The following is a 20,902-nucleotide window of genomic DNA, read 5'->3' as shown; positions in this document are numbered from 1 at the left end:
GCAGTCATCAACGTAACGAGGGGTCGATGGAAACTAATGCATGTAAACTTTCTCGCATAGTTCTAAAGCCATCCAGTAGAATATCGAGTACCGGCATCTGTGCATGAATATAAAACATAGGATGATTTAAAACGTGCTTATTATTTCGTAATGTCATTGAAAAGCATTCTAAACAAATCACTTTTTCCATTAATTTCTCAGCAGCAATTCATATCAATCCAGCGAGCACTTCATATGAATATTTCGACTTCTTTAGAACCACAGGAACTTAATGGCGTAGCATTTAAATATAGTGCGAAATATCCACAGAGAAAAAATCATCCGCCCTGACCGGGATTCGAACCCGGATGCCCCGGTTTCCGGTCGAGTGCTTTTGTCAGTTAATCTACCGAGGCGTCATTCTACTTTGTGGAAATTTTTGGACACTACCGGACAAGGTGTTGCTGGACTGCTGAGCATATGATGCCACAAGCAGTCGAAATCGTGCGTACAGCGCTACAGCCGGTGAGCAAGCCAGGACATAGAACACATAGTGGTGTTCGCTCTTGACTAGTTTTAAAGTATACCGGGATTAGCCACACCTTGTCCGGTAGTGTCCAAAAATATCCGGGGGATCCGGGTTCGAATACCGGTCAAGGCGGATGATATTTTCTCTGTGGATCTATCGCATGATTGTGCATTGCGGGTGACTCCCGTATAAGTTACCACCGCGGCTAGTATCGGTATACTTTAAAACTATTAAATATATGTGTATACGCGAAACACCGATGACATCATTCCTTTGAAGACTGACAAAGTAGAAAAAGCAGGAAAAATGCAGAGCCGGACGATCAGTGGAAAATGGTGATAAATACGTACTAGAGAGTAAAGATGTTTGTCACAAGTTACAAAGAGACTTAATCAACAACATGTAAACCAAATAATAGCATTTAAAAATATAAATAGGGCAGTGATGAAATAGTTTTGAACCATGATTAAAACTTCATTCCTAGTCAATTTAGACCCAAAATATTTTAACAATAGACATGGAACTGTCAAATTTCTACATGTCAAATTGGTATTTTGAACATGGTGACTAGCTATAGGTATTTTACGATTAAACGAATATGAAAGATTTTGTAATCCTCACATCATCTTTTTCAACTTTCCCTGGAAAAACAGCTCGATTTTAAATGGCCAGCATAGTAAATAGTAATTTTAAACTTGTGGTTGTTTTTTCGAAGGCTGGCTTATGGGAATATTCCTTTTTCTGAAATTTTCAGTTTTATTGCGGAAACCGAGTCAAACCACCATTATTAGAAAAGAAAACTCCAACATCGTTCTTTAACTAAGCTGGGTGAGGTGGCAGGATATTGCCTCCTTTATTGCCACTCGAGTGAACTGGAGAATTTGAGGGATATTAAGAGATAGCAGGAAAGAATTTTTTTGGGTGTAATGGTGGGAAGTTCGTTTTAATTTCCATGAGAAAAAATTCCGTGGGCTGTTGATACGATCGTATTATTAGAGTCTATTGGCTTTGCGGGCGAACGCGCTGGCCATTACGCTATCTAGGATCCTATTAGAAGAGGTAATGAATATAATGGAGATGTAGAGTTAGAAGAGGTCCTTTTAATGACTGGAGAGGGATCCATAACAGATATTGCATACTGGATAAAGGAATATCATTCATTATGATATTTTACCTTAATAAGGTTCACATTGGTAATTGGTTTCCACATCCACATGTCGTACCACCAATTTAATGTACCCTTTCAGTTAGACACACGGTCACCGTCTCTTTATTCAGTCTATAAATTCTACTCTTCCTCCTCTTGCTACCGAACACATCGTTTTCTTTCTATTTATCTAATCGAATAACTCCCTTCCCTGTAGAACGTTTTTGAAGCAGATTTTCAGCATGTACTTGCTCGCTGTTTCCACAGTATAAACGTATCTATTTTCATGTTAATATATTTCAAATACTCTCCAAATCGTTATTTCTGCTATTACCACTTAACCTAATGTGATAGGAATTCGATTCTACATTGGGATTACAGTTACCTACAAACATTTTTTATACAGCCATATAGCAATTCGTAATAAATACATTAATACGCTCATTCCACCTAGTACGCTTGTTTCATGATGGGTTTAAACTTGTGAACTATCTTCATGTACCTCCCTATTACAAATATTAGGGGGTTTATTTGTTACTATAAAACCATTTCCGCTTTTGACCAGATGTAGAAAGTTAACGTTTAATCAACCAAGCTTTTCAATGAATTTGACGGGTGACTGCTAACTAGAATTTTTTTTCTATTGTGGATAGAACATTTCATATCTTTCAACGCATAAATTGGAAATTGTAGAGCCAGTTTTTTTAGCTTTTCTATTATAAAACTCTGCAAGTATTTTAAAATCACGCTAAATTTCATAATGAGAGAATTGTTACTTGCAATGAATCTTCTATAAATATCCTAAAAGCAGTATACCCATGAGAAAATAGATAGAGCAATAGTAGATAAGAGCAATGGTTGAATTAAAATTAAAACTCACTTTTATGTGAAATGGCATAACTAAAACGAATGGGCGTAATCTTCTGAATGAACATTCCGGCTACCATTACGCAGAACCCACATCATAAGGAAGCGTCTTGACGATTGCCAGGGATTCCTCTGGACTCCAGTCGTCCATTGGAATTTCTGGCCCCTGGGCAAACATGACGCACCCAGACTTATAAGCAAACATGTTGCCTGTGCCCCGGGACGAATTAAGGAACAGAGACCCCAGCAATCTAACCCACCTGAATGAAATGCAGAGATCCTAAATTTCTTAAGCAACTGATTTTAAATTAAATAAAAGCTCTTCTATACCTAGGCACCTAGCGATTTTAAGAAAACACATCATTCCTTCAGGACTCATATTTTGAATTGATTTCAAGGCGCAATTTCTTGGTTAATTGTAAGATAAAGATAACTTTTGACGAAGATTTGCTATATTAACTTCTAAAATTTTTAGATTATGTAGTAATTTTTAGCCAAACAATAATTCATTTTAAAAAACCGTCCGATGAGAAGTGATTCATTTTTTCCTCTTAGAGCTAAATACGAAATTCCAGTTCGTCTCGTTCGTAAACAATGATCAAATAAATTTATCTCATGCTGTCGGTGAGATTAAAGGCCTGCCGAAGAACTGGTCGTCATGAAGTATAGTCCGCCACTGCACTACCAGCTAACAAATAACGTTTGACGTTTACGATTGAATTTTCATCACAATAGGGTAGTTTCCTTCATCAAAGAAAACGAAAGGCATTGATTGCGATTCGTTACCCACCATTAGTGCATTCATAATACACAAATTATTTGGTTTTTGAAATACCGGTTTAGAGGAATGGCAAGGGTCAAATTTTATCCTCATTTGAAAAAGGCCAGATAGGCGCCCATGCGATGCCACTCCACGTGACGTCACAGGGACCTAGTTTCTACACGATAGGATAGGAGTTATACATCGTCTGAGGTTACCAATGCATGCATGAGGCACAGAGCTAAGGGAAACATGTCTTAATAATCACTTATTAAAACTGGCTAAGGTCGGAAAGTTTTCTTCGTTTGATAAGGTATTAATAATCCTTATTTATGCCAAGCACTACCAGCTAGCATGGTAGGTACTCTGCTATCTGCTAGCATCCTGCGTCGTGTCAGCCCTCAAGCCTCGCCTTAAGGTCACCTCACAGGGCGGCAGCGGGAAGCAGAAATACGTCACACGGACTTTTCCCATCATTCCTACTTACGCGTCGCGTTTTCGCGAGCTTGAAATTTTTCACTTTTCCTTTAATCGCGAAAAATAGGTATCGTCATTTAAAAATCTAAAAGCGTGAAATACGTACTCCAGGAGTAATAATCTTTCGATTTAGGCAATAAAAAAATAATAGGAAACCACCCTATTCTCTCCTTCTTCCAGTAAGGCACTGCGGCTCAACATCTTCCCTCTACTCTTGGGAGTAAAAAGCAAGGGGTACAAGTGATTTTTTTTTCTCAACAGAGTTGGATAAAGTTAATTTTTATAAAAAAATACAACAAAACTTGGTTGCCAAGGGATACAGGTGAGTCTCTGCTCTGTACTGACATCGAATGGAAAATCAAATGAAATACCAAATATCTGTTTGATCTTGTAGGTTTTTTATACCTAATTTCTGTCCCTGACTCTGTGTAGAAAAAAGAAATCACTTGTAAGACTTGGCTTCTCACCTATTCATATGTCAATATATCCTCTATATGTATAAAAGAGGATGTCTGTTTGTCTGTCCACTATGCGTTTCCATACGGCTACACGGATTCCAACCACAGTTAGCACATAGATGCGTCTCATGCTCCCAAACGCCGTAATATTACTTTTGGTTAAGTTAGACACGTCCTTAGCGTCGTTTTTTCATTACCGTTTGTTACGTCACGTCACAACTTCTACGGTTGGACAGCCTACCGTATAGACTGACCTCTTGACTCACTCAAACCCTAAAAATCCTGCTGCTTGACCATGAATTCCGATTTTCCCACTTTCCTGGGTACTATCCTTCTCGAACAACGCTGGGTGGCCTGCTAGTCGAATGATAAACAAAGTTATCATACTGCCCACTAATTTTATTCAAAAGCTCAGAGCACATGTTATGATCTTAAAATCATCACCTGGTTGGTGATTTTATGACATCGAAACGCATTTTGTGGGCAGTTAAATGAAATTAGTAGACAGTGCGATATCTTTGTTTTTTTAATAGAAAAATCGTTCCTGGTGTCGAAACTGAGTCAATCCCGTACAACGTCCGGGACAATGGGAAGATGTCCTCAATTATTAAAATAAGACACTGCAATATTTCCACTGAGTTTTATCACTACACAACGGGTTCCGTCGTCACAAACGACATTATCACGTCGTTTGTGACGACGAAACGCGTTGTGTAGCGATAAAACTCAGTGGAAATATTGCAGTGTCTTATTTTAATAATATTAAGAACTTCCACCATATCGTGCCCCACATCATACAAGATGTCTTCAAGTTTGTGGGCGTGATGATTCTACTTTAAATTTATATGGTTGGAAGAAAATTACTTTGCTTTTCTACAAAACACACACTTTATTGCCGACTAGTTTCGGTACACTGTACCATTTTCAAGACTAGTCAAAACTAGTCGGTAATAAAGTGTGTGTTTTGTAGAAAAGCAAAATAATTTTCTTCCAACCATATAATGGAATTCTACAAAGTTTAACAAAGTTACACATTTAAATTTATAGGAAAGATCTCAGCTCATTATTCCAAGTTTACTTTAACTCCTCGATCAGCTGCTAAGACCTCTACCTACTAGGCTACCACGCTTACACTTAGAACCGTAAAAAAAATTTTAAGGCAAGTCATGTGAAAATTCAATCCTGGTGCTGAAACTGAGGCAATCCCATACAAGGTCCGAGAAATTGGGAAAATGTTCTCACGTGTGCGGGCCTGATGATAGTACCTTTATGTTATAGGAAAGATCTAAGTTCATTATATCGAGTTTAAAAATAGTACCATGAGAATGCCTCCTTGGGATGGATGAGAAGCAGAAACGGGTTCCTCTCCCACAAGTATTTACTCAAGCCCGCGCGCACAAACATAGGCGCTGCATTCTCATGCGTTCGAAGCCGAAGTTTGCTCTGTCCTCCGAGCTTCCCAGTATATTTGATCGGATGTGGACAGGCATTCATTTTCTTTTTTAGCACACTAAGTAAAATATTAACATAGATGGATGATTAGTTATACCATACTTGGATAGGAAAATTACTCGGAGACTCGGAGGCTTTGCGCTAGGCTTAAAATGCTTGAGCGATTATAGAGAGAGATATCTTTAAGATCGACACAGAATCTTATTTAGGAAAATAGCCAGGCCAGTAAAATAGCCACTACATATTTTCTATCCTAATTACAACACTCCCGCATACAAAATAAGTGTACAAATAGAGTATTTTTTTTATGAAAAAATAATCTATTATAGCCTCGGTAGACTGTAATAATAATGTTATTCCCCTATTCGTATGGGTCAAAAATGATGAAACACATAGCAGAAAAAGGATGAGGACAACAATGATGTGGTAGTTGCAAAAAGCCAGAAAATCAGGGAGTAAAAATGCGACCTCAATGGATATATATGTATCGCTAACTGCAGAGAAGCATCATGTCCAAGTTGGACGATTTTTTTTGTTGTACGGTTGTACGAAAATCTCTAGGCAGCTCTCATAAAATATTTTACTTCATTAGTAAACATACAAGTTCCAAAGGCACAGTCATATGCAACAAAAATATTTTTAATAAATATGTGGGGCATATGGGTTTAATAGGTTTTCTTTTTCTCTCCTGCAAAGTTAGCCACATTGGACAAGATGTCTTTCTGCATTTAGCTGCTCATATATTATCCCGCACTTTTCATAGAGGCATGCGTACCTACGAATGGGGACGGCCATTACTACCCTGGCCACAGCGCTCTTTATTTCTAAGTCAGTAACTGCCGTAATACAATGCCGTAATACATGCGAAGTAACAGCGTTTCCTCCGTTACTTTTAAACATAGTGCACCGTGCAAGGGCACATCTGCGTCCCACCTAAAATGTACTCATCATTATTGCACTACCACAGCCAGGGTTGTTTTTATAGCCCACTAGGCATACCGTACCCTGCACTAACCCTGGACAGGGTAAAAGGCAGGAGAGGCTAACCCTCGTAACACATATCACAAGATTCCCTCACGCGAACATGAATTCGCATGCATAATACATTTTTATGCATTTTCCTCCGCCTTTTCGTGTGTCCCTTAGCCTCCATTCATCCGGTGCGAAACCTTTCCGCTCCGGGGAACAAAGGTGAGGCTCTGGGGGTCCTTTTCAGGAGTTAAAAATGGAGTATGAAGGGATATTTTCCAAAAAAGAACAATGGAAAGAAACGTAATGCTTTCCAAGTTCTCCGCAAATTACAAGCTAAAAAATTACCTATCAGCGTATGTTTGTAAGCCATTATTACACTTCGCAGTTTCATTTGTTAAAAATGGGATATAGTACTTATGAATTATATGTAGCTATATCACACCTCAGTGAAATTGTCCTTCAAGTCCAATGTCCATTGTTCTCCCATATCAACACTCTTTTAGAGTCAGCGTTTTTTTGCGGAATTTTGCGAAAATGAATTTTCCCATCTACTACTGATTCAATTTATCCCTTAAACTGGAATTTCATCAGGCGCAATGAGGCTGAAGTTAATATTTGATGAACGTATTGTCCAACAGAGAGTGCTGTTTGTCAATAAATTCCAAGACAGGAAATCTAAATGCATTTAATTTGTATTTCCTGGCTTCGGACTTATTAATTTTAGCCAATTAGCAACTCAACTTAATCATTCCTGTGGAAGGTTACACGGGATTTCCACCGGGTCAGGTTTTCCAACTCCATCTCGGCCGACGTTTCGATGGGCGAGTTGTCCATCGCCTTCAGGGCATGTCGAGTCTTGAAAATGACGATGGCGATGGACAACTCGCCCATCGAAACGTCGGCCGAGATGGAGTTGGAGAACCTGACCCGGTGGAAATCCCGTGTAACCTTCCACAATTCTATACGCCGGGAAAGCCTACGATCATTCATTACACTCCTGTTATATTTGTCTTATTTTTCCCCCCGAGCAACGTCAATATGCTTGGTGGTGGAAAAATTCAATAAATAAAAAATAATCTACATCAATCTCTTTTTCCTGTCTCTCTCAGGTCCCCTGATATTTGACGCTGCCGTTCAGATAAGAAGAAATCCGGAGAGAGAGAAAAAAAGTGCTCTACCATCCGAGAAGGAACGGTTCTACGGCAGAGGTTGCTAGACTTTGAGAGGAGATAAAAGGAATTCGGTTCACCTGTGCCAGAAGACGCCTGTTTACGAACGCCCCCTTGAGTGTTTGATTCGCCCTTCCCCACCTATCAACACGATTCCCCACCTGCAGATGGCCCGTTTCCCATGATGCCCCAAAACTCTAGCGCTGATACCCTCGGCCGAGTGATAACCCCGAAGCGGTCCACGGCGTTATCATATTCGCCCCAGCCTCCGCTCTCAGCGTGAAAGGAGCTGATATGTGAAGTGGAGGAGTGGGGGTTGAGATGGATGGGAGAAATAGGGGAAAGTGCTGTGGGGGGAGGGACTGCAGGATCTTCAGGATGCTGAAGAATAAGGGTAGAGCCTCGCTCCATGAGGACGACCCCTCTAAATCCTTCCACAGCTGTAGTAGCGCCTCGTGTAAACTAGTCTGCACCTCTCAAAGCTCGCATGAGGATGATTTGCCGCTCCTCAAGCGCCTGCACCCGAGGTTCCGACGCACTTTCTCGCTCAATGCACCCTTGTCGGCGCCTCGTCTGCTCCTCCTCGGCACCTTCCTGCTCGTCTGCTTCCTTGGGGGTGCGGCAGAGGCGAGGTCGGCAGAAAATTACTACGGAGACGGTGCATTGACGGCTGAGCAGAGGGATACTAGTAAGTAAAGTCAACTCTTTTGCGGAGATTTCTTGGAGTAACATATCTAATGATGAACGAAGATATCGTATTGACCAAAAATTTTACTATAACCGCTTAATACACGTGTTACGATTGTTAATGAAATCATGAAATTTGATTGACTAATCAAATCAAATCGAATCGAGGCACTACCTGGTGATGATTGTGTAACAATCAAACTAATCAAATCAAATCGAATCGTTTGCAGAATGCACTACTTCTGATGTAAAAAATTCTTTATTAATAAATTGAAATGAGTTTCAGTCTAAATAATACCTTAGGCGCGTATTGTGTTTCGCTACCTTCAATGATCATAAACCGATTTTTTAAAAATATTTTCAACAATATGTGTTCATTTTTTTTAATTCTACTACTCGTTGGTATAAAAATATGATTTTAGAACACCTTAATTCCAAATGCGTTTCGAATAATTAGCTATTTGGATGGATATGGTTCCGTAGCTTAGAATTGTGAGTAAAGTACTGCTGTTTTTAACGGCCACGCAAAATTTGATGCAGGTATATATTTCGAAACTATGGAAACAAAATGAAAGAGATGACTATCGTCCTCGGGTGGTTTAGTGGGGAATCAATCGCCCTGTGGACGATGGCGTAGCTAGTCATAGAAACGTAGGCCATGACTAACCAACTCACCTGGTGGTGTACCCAAGCAAACTTCACCACTGGTGTCATGGTGCCGGAACGCGCCGGAACACCGTTCCGGCACTGGTTAGGAAAATACATAATAGTCAAATAACACTTGTATCAATATTAGAGCCTCAAATTTTCCAGTATATATATATTCGTAACCAAGACAAAAAATTTTGGAATGAAATATAAATAATAATTTGTAATAAAAAAACACAGAGTAATATTTCACTGGTCAAAAATGTAAAGGAAAGTGCGTTCCGGCATTGCTAATTTTGTCATGACACCTCTTAACTTCACCCATATTTCATAGCATTTGTTTGACTTCTGAGCCCCATTACGGTTACGACGTAGGGAGCCCCATATCTTTGCTAAAGATATTCTCCTAGATGTAAAGAAATTAAGAAAACAACACATTATTTTTTATAAACTATTATTCGAATATGTCCGCTCGCAAATGATTTTTAAAAGCCCTGGTATGGGCTCCGAGTGAAACTCAGAGGGTACATTTACCTTTTTGGACTCGTAAATCAAACGAGAATAAACGGTTTTCGTTGTAACCCGCGGAATAAAATATTTCTCTTTTGGAATCGCTCTGTATCTGAAGTTACGTACACAAACGACAAAATGACTGAGATTAACTATCGAACGGCTGCGTACAAGAAATCGCTTTTCCCGGAAATAATATACGGCCACAATAAATATTAGCCGCGCTCCAAAATATCCTCGCGCACATCTTTCATTTTTCATGCGCTCGGCTGTATCCTCATATCCCTAGGATAACCTCAATATTTAGACCAGATATTGTAATGAAAGTGGATTTTTCTGTTGATACATAGAATGGTGAACACATTTGCTTCTTTTCTTCTATCCGACCACCTAAGATATCTGCCTCGGCTTCTGATTCCTATCAAAATCCTATTTGTCACAAATCCTTGTGCAAAGCTGAATCTTTCTCTCTCAACCCTCCTCTCCAGACAAATATTCCATTTATCTCTCCACTCCAGGCTCCAAGACAATAATAAAAATCCATAGGTTTATTTTAATAAGTTCAACAGATTCAGGCTTCAATTGGTAGAAGTTAGACATACTTAAATAAATAAAAGATCGTAGCACTTTTCCACAAGATTTTTAATGCGTACAACGCGTTTCGGCTCACTGAGCCATCATCTGGTACAAGACACTTTAAAACATTGAAAACCTCCTTTATACCATTGAGAAAAGGAGGGGTTGTGGAGGACTTGACATCTTTGAAGAAGGGGGTGGGAACGGGCGTACAGAGTAGAGACAGTGGGAAAAGATACAACTACGGGATGTGGAGAACCCACGTTGGAAGGAGGACTCTAGTCATAACTGTAAAATAACGACACGCGGGGAAGAACCTTAAAATCTTGTGGAATAGTGCTGCGATCTTTTATTTATTTAAGTGCTTCATTTAAATATTGCAGGAAAATCTCGAATATGTCTAATAATGATTGGGTAAATAATAAATGAGATCAGTTTTGAGCTAATAAAATATTTAAAAAATTGAGTTCAGCTGCTTAATGGCTCAATAATTTAATATTACCGACGTATGGAAAAAGCCGAAATCCATTTAAGCGTAAAATGAAATATTTCAGTGTATATAAGAACAACAAATCTCCATCACTCGTTAATTTTGGCCATAAAAAGGTTTTTACATGCTTCCTACTGCAATGTTATGAGTAAGCAATTAGATCCCTGAACAAAAGTGCTTCATTAAGCGATATTGTTGCGAGTGAAACATCGTTCCCTTTTACCTTACTCTTCCTGTGGTCACAATGAAAATAATTAGCTCCGTGATAAACAGAATTGTAGAGGGCGATTTACAACACGGCGAAATTGGAATTCACTTTTAGAGATATGAAGACACATGAGCTCCCTCGCCCTATGCCTACCCACCTAAAACATCCGCCTCAGCTTCAGATTCTTATTCCAAACGCTATTCCATGTGTCACAAATTCCATACGAAGGCTGACTTTCTTTACCTTCCCCATCCTCCCTTTACCACATACTCCATTCACCTTTCTCTAACACACTACAAGACTACAACTAACACAAATGTGCCATATAAGATACTTTTTTCAAATAGGCAGGTTAACAGAAAAATCTCAGCTATGTTAAAATTACATTCCTCGAATTTTTATTCTGAGTTTTTCATGAAATAACTGGCTAGGATATGGATAAAATCTGTAACCGTATTTATGACAGATCCAAAAATATGAGTTGAACAACTTATTGCCTTATTAGCTTAATAAAATAGGCCTTAAACAGCTTATCTGTTACAATACTCTGAATCCCAATCACGCTTGAAATAAAACATCTCAAGATGAACATTTACTAATATTCCTGGTCATAACTTTCAACCATTACTAGTATTCAGATGTTTCTACCTCCAGAAATGATGACAAACAAGTTAGCTCCCCGATAATAAATGCCTTTAGTGAGAGATATTTGCAATGGCGAGTCTGATGAAAGTGGAATTTGCTTTTTGAGATATGGAATTGGAGGACGATTTAGCTTCTTCACCCCTCGCCTGGCCACAGAACATATCTGCCCCAGCTTCTGATCCCTATCCAAACGCCATCCCATTTGTCACGAAGCTCTGAGCAAGGCCGCTTCCCTCACTAGACCATCCTCCCAAGACCGCATACCCAATTCATCTTCCTCCTCCTCATTCAAAGACCATAAGCATGTACAGTCAACGCGCGTTACTAGGCAAATTTATAGCTTTAGGTTAGCAAAAAAAAAACTCTGACATGCTAAAAATATAGAATTTTAGTTTTTCCCGGCGTATAGTTTGAAGGAATAATTCTGGGGTTTCCAACCGAGTGTAGTTTTGGGTAATAGGGTAGTTTCCTTCATCAAAGAAAACGAAAGGCATTAATTGCGATTCGTTATCCACCGTTAGGGTATCCATAATATACAAATTATTTGGTTTTAGATATCCCAGTTTAGAAAAATGTTAATGGCCAATTTTAACCGCATTTGAAAAAGGCCAGATTTACGCCCATGCGAAACCACTCCACGTGACGTCACAGGGACCGTGTAGTCTATACGAGTAGTCAGGAGTATTACATCGTCTGAGATTATCAATGCATGCATGTGGCACAAAGCACAGGGAAACATCTCTTAATAATCACCTATTAAAATTTCCTATGGTTGGAAAGTTTCCTTCGCTTGATAGGACATTAATAATCCTTATTTAAGCCAAGCGCTACCTGCTAGCAGGGTACTCTGCTACCTGCGTGCCTGCATGGTATCGGCGCTTATAGCCTCGCACCAAGTTGGCCTCACACGGTGGCAGCTGGAACCAGAATGACGTCACACGGACCTTTCCCAGCATTCATACTAGCCGTCGCATTTTCGCGCGCTTGAAATTTTTCACTTTTCATTTAATCGCGAAAAATAGATATCGTCATTTAAAAATCTAAAAGCGTGAAATACGTACTCCAGGAGTAATAATCTTTCGATTAGGCAATTAAAAAAATAGGAAAACAACCTATTCCAGGTAGGAGTAAATATTCATGATTATTCACGCATAGTTCCAGGGACTAAAAATTAACGCATAATTCCCGATTCTCTCGGTTCTCCCGGTCATTGGATAACCTGGTCTCCTCCATTTATCATCTAGAAGATTACTCTCCCGATTTAGGCAATAAAAAAATAGCACACCACCCTATTGGTCCCGACGTTTCGACGGCTGAGTCTGTCATCGTCTTCAAGGGTAGAATCCGGAGCCGCATTCTTTTAGATATTTTGTTTATTTATTTTTACGATTTTTTTCATCAGGCAATCATGCCTCATAATGTGGTCAACTGAGTTGTCCCGTCCTCTCATTAAGGTCTTAAGAACAATTCTCTCTTCTCCCTCTCTTCCTAGTAGTTCCTCATTACTTACCCGGTAGATCCATTTTATCTTTATCATTCTTCAGTAACGTTACATTTCGATTGCCTCCACTCTTGACTTCTCTGCAGGTGCCAGTTTCCAAGCCTCTCTTCCAAAATTTCCTTGAAAATAGAATAAGGGATGTCATTGTTTGCTTTTGGAGTTTATATACTTAAAAAATATTACCCTATTACTAAGCCAATAAGCAGCTCACATTCTTCTTTATTATGTGTCTTTAGCCTGATAACTGTACAAAATACAGAAAATAAATGGAAACGCGTGATTCAAGGAACTTCACAAAAAGGCAAATTAACGGAAAGAAAAACTCTTACATACTACGTTAATAAGTTTTTTTTCGTGTTTTAATTCAGGTTTTTCGTTAACTATCAGGTTAGATACTGGAGTAAAAGTTTTATCGGGTTGATAACACGCAACAATGAAGAAAATGAGCTGTTTTTGGCTTAATAACAGAGCAATGTTTTTTTAAATATCTCAACACCTACAGGAAGCAATAACATTCCCCCTTTCTATTTTTTATGTAATTTATTTTTGATTAAATCTTTCTTCATTAATAATTAAAATAACTATCACCCTTGTTAACACAGATTGATTATGAATTAAACTGAAAAATATTTTTACATATTTATTACCTATTGCAACTAGGATGGTATTCCCGGCTTCATATTTTAATGAATTACTAAAAAGTCTACCTATCTAAGAACAACGTAAAAAGACAAAATACACGTATAGTATAAGAAATACATCAATTCGAATATAATACCACTAAAAATTGAAATTTTACCAAAATAATCCAATGCCCAACTTTTCCTATTAATTCACTTTGACCTCAACCAAGGATCGATTAACACTTACTCTCAAAAAATTTAGCACTTGCGGGAATTTTAGAATAAAATATCTTAAAAATATCATCAGGTAGGTCGTTTTACCCCTTTATTTATAATTCAGGAAGGCTTTATTATTCAAAATGTCCGTTTTCTACATCTTGAATTCAATTTTGAATTCGTGATCGTTCTTTCCTATGTAGCAGGATGAGTCCATCTCTTGGCCACTTTCCTTCCAAGCCCCTTTTTTTATAACGGCATTATAGACCCTGCATAATATATATGGTTCTCCTTACTTTTTATAGTTTCCACCCCAAACACCCTGGCATAGCTATGAAACTGCCTCACCCTTTTTGTCTCCATATAGTATACTTGGCTGCCTTTATTTGAACTTTTTCGAGCTTTGAAGTATCACAAATGAAAAAACGACTTCGTTTTCTTCCACTAATTTATTTTGACGGTACGACATGTTTCGACCTTGAGCGGTCATTTACGAGTACAAAATTTTGTCAAAAGTCGGGACAAAATTTTGTACTCGTAAATGACCGCTCAAGGTCGAAACATGTCGTACCGTCAAAATAAATTAGTGGAAGAAAACGAAGTCGTTTTTTCATTTGTGAACTTCAACTTCCACAAAGTTGAGCCTGACACCATTGAACGTATTTGAAGTATCAGTTTTACAATGAGGATTCCACACCGAAAGAGCATATATTAATGCAGGCAGAAACAGTGCTGTAGTTGGAAAAAAATGTAGGCGGTACTCACTAAAAATTCCACATTGAATTCCACAGAACATGTATTATACATGCGGCCGTGAAGGTATTTTAACCGGTACGCTTATAACGAGTTTGGATTTTAGGGGGTACGCCGAACAGGCCCAACTACAGCACTGGGAAGAACCATCCGTCATATAGGCCATTTCGAGATTTTGCACATGATGAAATAGAATTCACTTTTTGGGATATAAAGTGTTAGATACGTTGGCTTCTTCGCCCACCCACCGAAGACATCTGCTCCAGCTTCAGATCCCTATCCCAACGCTATCTCATTTGTCACAAATGCCCAACCAAAGCTGCTCCTCTCTCTCGACCTTCCCCATCCTCCCTGGACCACATACTTCATTCATCTTTCTCCTCTCCTCCTCGTTCCTCCCGAAGCCGCTGCCTACCGACGAGAGCCAACACCCTCTTACACAGTCACACCCCGCATCGGATAACGGCCTCGGCTTTTAACCCCGCGCCTTCCCCGAGGACAGAAGTCGTGTTCACGCAACGATCTCACAAGTGGCGAGCAGATGTTGACAAGAGGGGTCCTGGCTGAGCCCAAATCTTGGAGAAAGGAAATCTGTTTCGTTTTCTTTATCTGAAAATCCAACCGTGAAATGTGTACAGGTGTCTTGTAAGAGGTTATCTAGAACGAAGATTAATTTTTTGTAGTAAGGTGGTACCTTGGAAACTCGAGTGTTGAATTTAAAAAAAATTTTACCGGGAAAGGATAGGAGGCGTGAAGGAAAACCTAGCAATATATTTTCTAAATATCGTGTCATCCAACAAAAAATATAATACAGTAAACAATTTTATAAAGGTTTTCTTCAATTACATAAAAGAAAAAGCAATTAGAAAAGAAACCAACGACACTAAGAAATTGTGAAAAAGCAACTCAAGAATAAATAAAAATAAGTTAATTTTACATTTCCAAAGCAATTAATTGGAGCTTTCAGCGAGGATGCCCTTTGTAAATGGCTGTATTAACCATATTTTGGGGTTTCCCTGGAAAAGAAAGGTACCAAACAAAAATATTTTTTTAAGATCAGCGGCCTTGACCTATCTCTGGCTTCTTATTATTTGACAATACCTACTTAGAATCGAAATATTTTTACAGACAAAGCACCAAAGAAATACTTTAATATATATTTTCAAAGAGAGCTAGAGACAAAGGATGAACAAAACATTTAAGCAAGAAAAACAACGATATGATGGGGATGGAACCGTGGACGACAATTCATGGGACAATGTGACTTTGACAAGGAAGTGAACCGCGGTCCTTACAATTTCGCTTTCTCATATCCAGCGGTGGTTATAACATGATCAAATGATGTTCCGATACATAGGTGGATTTAGGGGGCACGTGCCCCCCCCAGACTTAAAAAAAGACAATATTTTTAATGGGGTTATTATTACGTTGGTTTTATAATGTGTATTATGTAGCCTCAATCATTGAATTTATTATTAATTACATTCATATCAAAATAAAGTGAGGTATCTCCACTCGCTGGTCAAATAGCTATCCTCACAGGAAAAACCCTCGCCCCAAATCAAGGCTGCCCCTTTCCCCCTTACCATCCCCCCATTCCATTCCGTGCTTAACCCTCACCCCCGCCCTCTCAACCAGTCCTTTTCCTTTCCGATAGATGTCCTCACTGTCATTTGTGTACTTTGTGTATAAATATAAGATGCATGCAAGATCAGTCACCTGACGATGTAACCAAGTTACGAAACCCGGGTCGTGCCCATAATTAAATAACAGTAAACCTTACGAAGTTTTTATTTATTTCCAAGATGAACTCCCTTCCATTCTATCTTTTAAAAAATCCAATTCTCTTCCTTCCTCTCCCTCTCTTACCAAACATTCTATCTTCCAAAACTGTTTTAAACATCCCCGCCCGTTCAGTACTCGCTCCATCCATACTTCCTGGAAGTAGGGATAATTATTACCGGTAATTTTTTATTTGCGATTACTTAATTCAACGTTAAAGCATTCTACCGATTAAGGTACGTTTCCATGGAGTATTTTAGAAAGTATTCTGGCAGTATTTTCTCCCATCTTGGACTTCCCCCATACATTCACAATGAGGTCAACACTCTCTCATTCTATATAAAAATCCTGTCCCCCTCCTCCCTCTCCTTCGTTTACTCATCATACTACCTTTTAAAACTGTTTTCAACATCCTTTCTCCGCACATAACTCGCTCCATCCATAGTATCTCAAATATAAATTCCTCTGTAAAGGCATTGGATTTGTCATTCCTTTAAATCAGCGGTTCGCCACCTTTTTTTTCCTTCCGTACCCATCCAAATGGGTAGAATTAATATTGTACCTCCAAAATTTTAGCGTGCACATTTTATTAAATAATTTCACTAAGGGTAAATTTTTTAATAATGCACATTTTTTTACATAACTTCACTAATGGTGACTCTTTTAGTTATAAATAATTATATGAATAGAAAATTTGTGTTAAAATTATATATAATGCATACATATTTACTGCATAACAGATAGTCCTATGATTTGTGTCTGCCATACACCCAAAAAACACTTCTCAATTTGAACATTTGCTTGTAAAAGCTGTAATTGCCAATAGATTTTGATCGGATACGTTTTAAAACGTTCGGTTTAATAATACAAATAATTATGTAGAGTTTCAATACGACATTCTTAAAACTTTCCAAAATATCCAATGATTCGTCCCTGCTATGCACACTTTTCAATTTCAAACTTTTCTCATAAAAACTACATAGTCCATAGCCATTCATCATCATCATCATCACTGTTCAACAATCCTAGGATTGGTTTGACGCAGCTCTCCACTCAGTTCTCCTATCAGCTAATCTTTTCACCTTCTTTTACTCATCATACTACCTTTTAAAACTATTTTCAACATCCTTTCTCCGCACAGTAGGTACTCGCTCCATCCATAGTATCTGAAATATAAATTCCTCTGTAAAGGCATTGGATTTCTCATTCCTTTAAATACCATTACCAATTATTTTTGGCGTACCCCCTCTGGTACCTGGCGTACCCCGACTGGTTCTTCACGCACTCCTATGGGTAATATTGTACCCCCAAAAATGTAACGAGCACATTTTATTACATACTTTCACTACGGATAGGTGACATTTTTAGTAATATATAATTATATGAATATAATTTTTTTTAACTCCATATAACATATATTTATACACAGGCATGTAACGTACCTGGCTTGAATGTGGCCAACCTGACACCCGACCCCCTCCCCCATCACCTCTTTCCTCTCTCTCCTTCCCTCGTCCAACATTTTCCTTGCCTCCGCTTCTCATGTACCGTACCAGTGTTTTCTTTGATGTTGAGAATGAAGCTGCCGCTTCGAAAGCTCCAATTCAATTTTTTCCCGGGTGAGTGTTTCTTCCTTTTATATGTGTATCTATTTCATCGATAGTGAGTCCCTGGTGAACTATTTTTTTGTGCCACACGCATAATTTTTGACTTTATTGTACATATAAAATAATATGCATACACAGGGGCGCAGCCAGGACTTAAGGATGGGGGGGTTTACGTGTAACTAGTACCGGGGTGTGTGGTGGCATTGAATACACACCAGTATAAGCGGTAGGTGCGAGATTAATAAATTGCGGAATTTTAAGATAAACGGTTCAAAATGGTGAGTTTTACGGCTTTCTGAGGGATATTTTATTAATCCTTACACTATTCTATTTGTAATATCAATCCAATTAAATAAAATGGATTAAATTCAAATATTTCTCTGAGCTCTGGGGGGGGGGTTTAACTCCCAAAACCTCCCCCTCGCTGCGCCGCTGTGTATACATATTATAAGGGGGTACGCGTACCACCGGTTGTGAACCGCCGCATTAAATGGTAAAGCCGATGTCTCGAGACTCACTGTCCGATGTACACGGCCGAAACTCATCTTTTTCCCTTCCGTCTTTCGTGTTCCTTAACTCACCCCCTTCTCGTGTCGCCATGGTGCTTTTTGATGCTTGTCTGCTCGCTTTGTTTTTCCGATTTGGACCCTTTCCACGCCCGCCCTTTTTTTACTTCCTTCCCAAAAGGAATGGTCAATCTTTTTCTCTATTCCGACATCTTCCACCCCTTTCACGGCACTTTCATTTTTTTATTCTCATTCTGGTTCCGTCATCTCTTTTTCCTCTGTCTTTATATAGGATTTTTTTTTCGTTTCGTATTTGTTTTTCCGTTTCAGCGTGATATTTTTCTCTTTCTCAGGGTTTTGTATCCCTTGCGTTTTCCAATGCATCAAAAATTACTACCACAGTTCTTTCTAGAATATCTCAAGAGACAAAATGGATATTTCCTTTCGAAATTGGTACCATAAATTTTGCATGTCTTCCATACGGAGTATCGATTCCATGTCTCTGGCTCATTCAAGCATTAAGTTAGCCTATTATTTCATTGAATTAATGATGGCAAATCCATCAAGGCATCCATTTTTATCGTGAATAAAACTGAAAAGTTTTTCTTGCTAACAACCACTATATTAACAATTCCCCGTGTGCAAAAATTACGGCCACTCTTGCCTACTCGGATTCCCGGAGACTTGTTTTTCTTCGGATTAATTCGATCACCTTTTCTTGCTCATCTCATGGAGAACTATTTCTTCATCTTCGGTGCTTTTCTAAATTTGCAAATTTTTCTTTGAAATAAATTCGAGAATATACTGTTGTCTTTGTTCATAGGGTAGAGAAATAAAATTAGCAGCATATTGCACATTAAACTCTTATTAAAACGATTTAAATAGCGTTGCTCATATCTTCGAAATGCTTTCCTTTAAACCGATTTAAACGAATAGAGAAAAAAGTAACCAAAAGAATATGATTCGATTACTATGAAAAAAATACGGTAGTGTTTAACAAGTACAAGAATTAATTTTCGTAGAGCCGGGCAACTGTTGTTTCATCATGTTAAAAGTAAATATGCTATTAATCATTTTACAAATATTTCTAATTCATTCCAAAGTTCCTAAAATTCAATTATAAATTCCGATTAAAATAGTTTCCTGCAAGAATCAGTACAATATGTAAATTTTTGAAGACGAGCTATGTCAAATTTGGTGAAAGAATACCAGATATTTTTCCGTTTCACGACAATCCTACCTTGCATTAACGACTTCATGAAACATTTACTTGCAGTTTTACACCATGTATCGCAGAGTTTATAACCATATTACCGAAACCAATGATTCTCATAGAGCGCTAAAATATGGTAGATTCGTTAGATGTATTTTTCATACAAATAATTGACCAACAATTATATCATACTAGCTGACCCGGCGAACTTCGTACCGCCTAACAATAAATGAACTTACAGTTTACTTACACCATTCAAGAGCGGCTGTATCGTTTTTAATCATGTTTAATTTATTATAATAAAATAAGGATACAAATTCAATAAAACTACGTAAATGAGTACCAAAATTGCTTGTCAGAAAGACATTTTCTTTATTGAATCTACATGGGGTGGATCGGAGCACGTTTACGCGGATTTTTTTCAACAAATTTTCTTACGTTTTGGCTTAAGAAATTTTGGGCATTGTGGTTTAATAAAGCAGTTTATGAAATAAAAATTATACGCATTCAGTTGTTGGCTATTTGCGTTATTAGCTGTAAAAAAATTTTTTTAGGTCCAAGTCTGTTGCATACACTTGGCCCTTTCAGAGGGCAGGTTGACACAACCCCAGACCGACGCTTGACTGATGCTCAAAATCGTGCAAGAAAAGCCCCTATGAAGCAGCATTCGCATTAAATGGCTTAAGGCGCGCTAGTTTTAGTATCTCTATTTGGAAAAAATGCACTGCGTAAACGTACTGCATGCGTAAACGCACCACGGTGAGCCCTACACATTCGGGTTTAATGTCTTGCGTCAAGCACCTTCTGATAAACAACAGTTTTTGTTTTGTATCAGGCGCAAGATGAAGCGGATGAAGCTAAATAAATATAGCGAAGCAAAGCAGTGACGCAGCGAGGGGAGGCTTTGGGGGATAAACCCCCCCCCCCCCCCGCCCAAGAGCTTAGAGAATTTTTTTATGAAAGATTTTGTTATTAATATTAGGGGGACGGATGACTAACAAACAAAACATATTTAACTATTCACACAGCCACAAAACCCACTATTTTGAACCATTTATCTTAAAAAATGTCTGGGGGAAGTGCCCCCACACTTCCCGCTTACCTTAGCGAGTTTTCTATACCCTACA

The 20,902-nt window shown here is 38.5% G+C and overlaps 1 protein-coding gene across 1 annotated transcript in view; it reads left to right on the top strand.

The window, feature by feature from the left end:
• Window positions 1-20,902, top strand: part of LOC124168198 (ly6/PLAUR domain-containing protein 6B-like) — a 195,610-nt gene that overhangs the window by 111,857 nt on the left and 62,851 nt on the right. The window contains exon 3 of the mRNA XM_046546329.1: window positions 7,751-8,498. Coding sequence (XP_046402285.1) covers window positions 8,132-8,498 — 367 coding nt within the window. The 5' untranslated portion in view covers window positions 7,751-8,131. The remainder of the gene's footprint in view (window positions 1-7,750; window positions 8,499-20,902) is intronic.

This window comes from Ischnura elegans, chromosome 11 (assembly GCF_921293095.1).
Source record: "Ischnura elegans chromosome 11, ioIscEleg1.1, whole genome shotgun sequence".
Classification (NCBI taxonomy): Eukaryota; Metazoa; Arthropoda; class Insecta; order Odonata; family Coenagrionidae; genus Ischnura; species Ischnura elegans.
The sequence above is the reverse complement of the archived record's forward strand: the minus strand, read 5'-3'. Positions and strand labels throughout refer to the sequence as shown.